Source organism: Salmo salar, chromosome ssa14 (assembly GCF_905237065.1).
Source record: "Salmo salar chromosome ssa14, Ssal_v3.1, whole genome shotgun sequence".
Taxonomy (NCBI): domain Eukaryota; kingdom Metazoa; phylum Chordata; class Actinopteri; order Salmoniformes; family Salmonidae; genus Salmo; species Salmo salar.
Genome location: NC_059455.1, coordinates 52923156 through 52929105, shown reverse-complemented (window position 1 = coordinate 52929105; position 5950 = coordinate 52923156). Strand labels below are relative to the sequence as shown.

Genomic DNA, 5950 nt, shown 5'->3' with positions numbered 1-5950 from the left:
ACCCAAGAGGAATGGGAGGTGGTGGAGGAGGTGTCCTGGAACCCTTTGAGCAGGTCACCGTGGAGATCAGTGGAGAGAGGTACAGTAAGCAGTTATTACTACATCATTATCTGGAACCCTTTGAGCAGGTCACCGTGGAGATCAGTGGAGAGAGGTACAGTAAGCAGTTATTACTACATCATTATCTGGAACCCTTTGAGCAGGTCACTATGGAGATCAGTGGAGAGGTACAGTAAGCAGTTATTACTACATCATTATCTGGAACCCTTTGAGCAGGTCACTATGGAGATCAGTGGAGAGAGGTACAGGTAAGCAGTTATTACTACCTCATTAGTTAATCCAGTATTATGTATATGAGCAGTAGATGAGAATGTAGTATCAGCAGACAAAACATGAACTAATAAGTTACTCTTCTCTCTGTTCAGCTATGTAACAGCCTCAAAAATGATACTCCTGTGTAAGGATCTGCAGCGAATCACAGCCAGAGAGAAGCAAATGTAACCACAGGACATGTGACAGAGTTGATGGACACCCTATGTTCATCAATGGACATAAAGTTCCACAGAATGGAATATAATCACGTGCTATCAGAAACCGCTGGACTTCACCCCAGGTTTAAGAAGTTAGCCTTCAGTGATGCCAGAGCGATTGATGAGGCTCTTCACAGAATAACCTCAACACGGAACTAACCACTACAATAAGTTGCACGAGCGGCATGGGCGTCAGTAAAGACAGATCCCGGACGAGCCCCCACTTATGTTATGAATCCCTTTGGCCCTGCAGTCTGGGGGGGTGGAAACGAGACCCGGAACATAACTCATGCAAATTATACCAGTGAAAAGGAACAGTGAGAACAAAAACCACAGACAACATAAATCTACCGTCAAACACTAATGGTTTATTTTAAAACACATGGTAAAGGGGTGTGGGAAGAAGGGCTGAGCTGGACCCAATGAAAGAAACAATCCAAAAACAACTGACTGGGTTTTTAAATCAAGGGAAAGGGGCTGTGATTGGTTGAGGGAAAAGGAACAGGTGTCTTCTGATTGGGGACTGATTGGGGAGTGATGATTGTCACCTGTGAGGAGCAGAAGGAGAGAAAATAAATACACTCACAGGATACACACTCAGGATACCTGTATCCGTAACAGTATTCATTTTGAATGGTTAGATTTATATGCACTTTGTTTATATACATGAAAAAGTTATACTTTAAATGCACATGTGTAATAGCGTTCTTCTTTTTATTTTTTTACTTTTATTTCAATATGTGGGATGCTGCAGTTTTGCAAATTATATATCTTTCTTTGATATGGTGAAATATTCTATTATGCTGTTCAGATTGTATTTGTTTTGAATGGTTATATTTATATGCACTTTGTTTATATACATCAAAAAGTTATACTTTAAATCCACATATTTAATAGCATTATTTTTCATAACAAATCAGTGCATTCTTAAATACATTGTGGTTAAGGTAGAGTATGATTTCATTTAATAATTTAATTAGAATTGTTTTAAAACCAATCATAGTCAAACTATCACAAACTGTTTGACTTGAAAAAATACAAAACATCTTTTTTTTTAAAGAGCCGTTTGGGAGCCAAAAGAACCGCGTCTATGAACAGAACCGGAAAGCCCATCACTAAAGGTCGGTTTTAACACCGGCTGTGTCCCGGAGAGGGCGCCACAAGGGCATAGGAAACACGACAGATCACATGACTAGCACCGAGTAGCAGGGACAAACATGGCCGTCTCCGGTGTGTTCAAAGCGGGTCTGTTCAACCACAAAGTGGCGGTGGTAACGGGAGGAGGCACCGGAATCGGTAAAGCCATCTCCTCCGAACTGCTGCAGCTGGGTAGGTACTGTGTGTGTCAGCGTTTAGACAGGCAGGGAGTCGCTGGTTAGGTTATAGCAGCACTGAGTGAACTTTACCCCAGATCAGGGCTTCTTACACTTTCAGCCTCGGACCCAAATGAGAAATTCAGTTTTCCTGGGACCCAAGCTTAGGAAAATATGCAACTATACCTAAATATCGGTTCATTTCATTCCCCTTATGCCTCAAACAAATAACAATGACATGAAATATCCATATAAATATGTATTCATGTTTATTTTCCCCCATTAAAAACACTTACATATGTGTCTAGGTTGGAACTGTTGCTGTTAAAATACAATTATTATTTTTAATTCTGAACTGGAATAAAGTGATTGATCACATCTGTAGACCAGAAAACACACACCCACAGTCCTAATGACAGCAGGTCTGTGCTGGGCTCTGTTTTTAACAGTGCATCTCTGAGGTTATGCTCAGCCTTGAGACTGTTTCTCTACTTGTTTTTTTAACTAGGTAAGAGTTCAGAACCCTGACTCACATGGGTATGTGGAACCAAACTGGATCAGAACACCTACTGCTTTCTCAGTCAGGCAGGAAACCGCTTCCTCTTCTTTCTCAGTCAGGCAGGAAACCGCTTCCTGTTGTAGATGAATGTTTCCCTCAAAAAGCATCTTGCTTCAATCAGTTTATTCCAGTTCAGAAAAACAATTATTATTGTATTTTAACAGCAACAGTTCCAACCTAGACTAGTTTTCAACAATAATGTCTACAGTAAGATGTACAGGCTGTAACGTGGTGATCATGTCTCTGTGTGTCAGGCTGTAACGGGGTGATCATGTCTCTGTGTGTCAGGCTGTAACCTGGTAATCATGTCTCTGTGTATCAGGCTGTAACCTGGTAATTATGTCTCTGTGTGTCAGGCTGTAACGTGGTGATCATGTCTCTGTGTGTCAGGCTGTAACGTGGTGATCATGTCTCTGTGTGTCAGGCTGTAACGTGGTGATCATGTCTCTGTGTGTCAGGCTGTAACCTGGTAATCATGTCTCTGTGTGTCAGGCTGTAACGTGGTAATCATGTCTCTGTGTGTCAGGCTGTAACCTGGTAATCATGTCTCTGTGTGTCAGGCTGTAACGTGGTGATCATGTCTCTGTGTGTCAGGCTGTAACGTGGTGATCTCCAGTAGGAAGTTGGAGAGGTTGGAGGCTGCAGCTGACGAGCTGAGACAGAGTATCCCTCAGTCTAGCCCTGCCTCTGTCACCCCTATAGTCTGTAACATACGCAATGAGGAGGAGGTAGGTCTACACAGCATCCTGTAACTTCCACATTGAGGAAGGGGTACACACAGCATCCTGTAACTTCCACATTGAGGAAGGGGTACACACAGCACCCTGTAACTTCCACATTGAGGAAGGGGTACACACAGCACCCTGTAACTTCCACATTGAGGAAGGGGTACACACAGCACCCTGTAACTTCCACATTGAGGAAGGGGTATACACAGCACCCTATAACTTCCACCATGAGGAAGGGGTACACACAGCAACCCATGGCGTACCAAAGGAAACCTCTTCTCTGTGTGTAGGTGAAGTCTCTGGTCTCGTCAGTGTTGCAGCAGTATGGCCGTATAGACTTCCTGGTAAATAACGGCGGAGGCCAGTTCAGCAGCCCAGCAGAACACACCTCATCTAAGGGGTGGAAGGCTGTCATAGACACAAACCTCACAGGAACCTTCCACTGCTGCAAGGAAGGTGTGTGTGTGTGTGTGTGTGTGTGTGTGTGTGTGTGTGTGTGTGTGTGTGTGTGTGTGTGTGTGTGTGTGTGTGTGTGTGTGTGTGTGTGTGTGTGTGTGTGTGTGTAACGTGATGTGTGTGTTTTCCTAGTGTATGCCGCATGGATGAAAGACAATGGGGGAGCGATCGTCAACATCATCGCTGATATGTGGAAGGGCTTCCCGGGCATGGCGTGAGTCTCTCACAATGACCATCAACATCTCTCACTTCCTGACTCACACTGATAATAATACATCTGATGAGACCCTACCTACCACCAACTCTACACACTACCTACCTACCTACCTACCTACCTACCTACCTACCTACCTACCTACCTACCTACTACCAACTCCACACACTACCTACCTGCCTACCTACCTGCCTACCTACTCTACACACTACCTACCTACCTACCTACCTACCTGCTACCAACTCTACACACTACCAACTCTACACACCACCACTACCACCCTACCTACCTACCTACCTACCTACCTACCTACCTACCTACCTACCTACCTACCTACCCACCCACCCTACCTACCTACCTACCTACCTACCTACTACCAACTCCACACACTACCTACCTGCCTACCTACCTGCCTACCTACTCTACACACTACCTACCTACCTACCTACCTACCTACCTACCTACCTACCTACCTGCTACCAACTCTACACACTACCCACCTACCTACACACTACCAACTCTACACACTACCCACCTACCTACACACTACCAACTCTACACACTACCCACCTACCTACACACTACCAACTCTACACCCTACCTACCTACCTACCTACCTACCTACCTACCTACCTACCTACCTACCTACCTACCTACCTACCTACCTACCTACCTACACACTACCAACTCTACACACTACCTACCTACCTACCTACACACTACCAACTCCACACACTACCTACCTACCTGCTACCAACTCTACACACTACCTACCCACCTACCTACAGTGCCTTGCGAAAGTATTCGGCCCCCTTGAACTTTTCGACCTTTTGCCACATTTCAAACATAAAGATATAAAACTGTAATTTTTTGTGAAGAATCAACAACAAGTGGGACACAATTAAGAAGTGGAACGAAATTTATTGGATATTTAAAACTTTTTTTAACAAATAAAAAACTGAAAAATTGGCCGTGCAAAATTATTCAGCCCCTTTACTTTCAGTGCAGCAAACTCTCTCCAGAAGTTCAGTGAGGATCTCTGAATGATCCAATGTTGACCTAAATGACTAATGATGATAAATAGAATCCACCTGTGTGTAATCAAGTCTCCATATAAATGCACCTGCTCTGTGATAGTCTCAGAGGTCCGTTTAAAGCGCAGAGAGCATCATGAAGAACAAGGAACACTCCAGGCAGGTCCGAGATACTGTTGTGGAGAAGCTTTAAACATCCCAAGGAGCACTGTGCAAGCGATAATATTGAAATGGAAGGAGTATCAGACCACTGCAAATCTACGAAGACCCGGCCGTCCCTCTAAACTTTCAGCTCATACAAGGAGAAGACTGATCAGAGATGCAGCCAAGAGGCCCATGATCACTCTGGATGAACTGCAGAGATCTACAGCTGAGGTGGGAGACTCTGTCCATAGGACAACAATCAGTCGTATACTGCACAAATCTGGCCTTTATGGAAGAGTGGCAAGAAGAAAGCCATTTCTTAAAGATATCCATAAAAAGTATCGTTTAAAGTTTGCCACTAGCCACCTGGGAGACACACCAAACATGTGGAAGAAGGTGCTCTGGTCAGATGAAACCAAAATTGAACTTTTTGGCAACAATGCAAAACGTTATGTTTGGCGTAAAAGCAACACAGCTCATCACCCTGAACACACCATCCCCACTGTCAAACATGGTGGTGGCAGCATCATGGTTTGGGCCTGCTTTTCTTCAGCAGGGGCAGGGAAGATGGTTAAAATTGATGGGAAGATGGATGGAGCCAAATACAGGACCATTCTGGAAGAAAACCTGATGGAGTCTGCAAAAGACCTGAGACTGGGACGGTGATTTGTCTTCCAACAAGACAATGATCCAAAACATAAAGCAAAATCTACAATGGAATGGTTCACAAATAAACATATCCAGGTGTTAGAATGGCCAAGTCAAAGTCCAGACCTGAATCCAATCGAGAATCTGTGGAAAGAACTGAAAACTGCTGTTCACAAACGCTCTCCATCCAACCTCACTGAGCTCGAGCTGTTTTGCAAGGAGGAATGGGCAAACATTTCAGTCTCTCGATGTGCAAAACTGATAGAGACATACCCCAAGCGACTTACAGCTGTAATCGCAGCAAAAGGTGGCGCTACAAAGTAT

At 44.2% G+C, this 5950-nt stretch overlaps 1 protein-coding gene across 1 annotated transcript in view; it reads left to right on the top strand.

The window, feature by feature from the left end:
- Positions 1-1689: 1689 nt before the first annotated feature.
- pecr (peroxisomal trans-2-enoyl-CoA reductase) overlaps positions 1690-5950 on the top strand; it is a 16723-nt gene continuing 12462 nt past the window's right edge. Inside the window, 4 exon segments of the mRNA NM_001141052.2 lie at positions 1690-1859; positions 2997-3130; positions 3421-3586; positions 3719-3800. Of these exon segments, the coding sequence (NP_001134524.1) occupies positions 1748-1859; positions 2997-3130; positions 3421-3586; positions 3719-3800 (494 nt within the window). The 5' untranslated portion in view covers positions 1690-1747.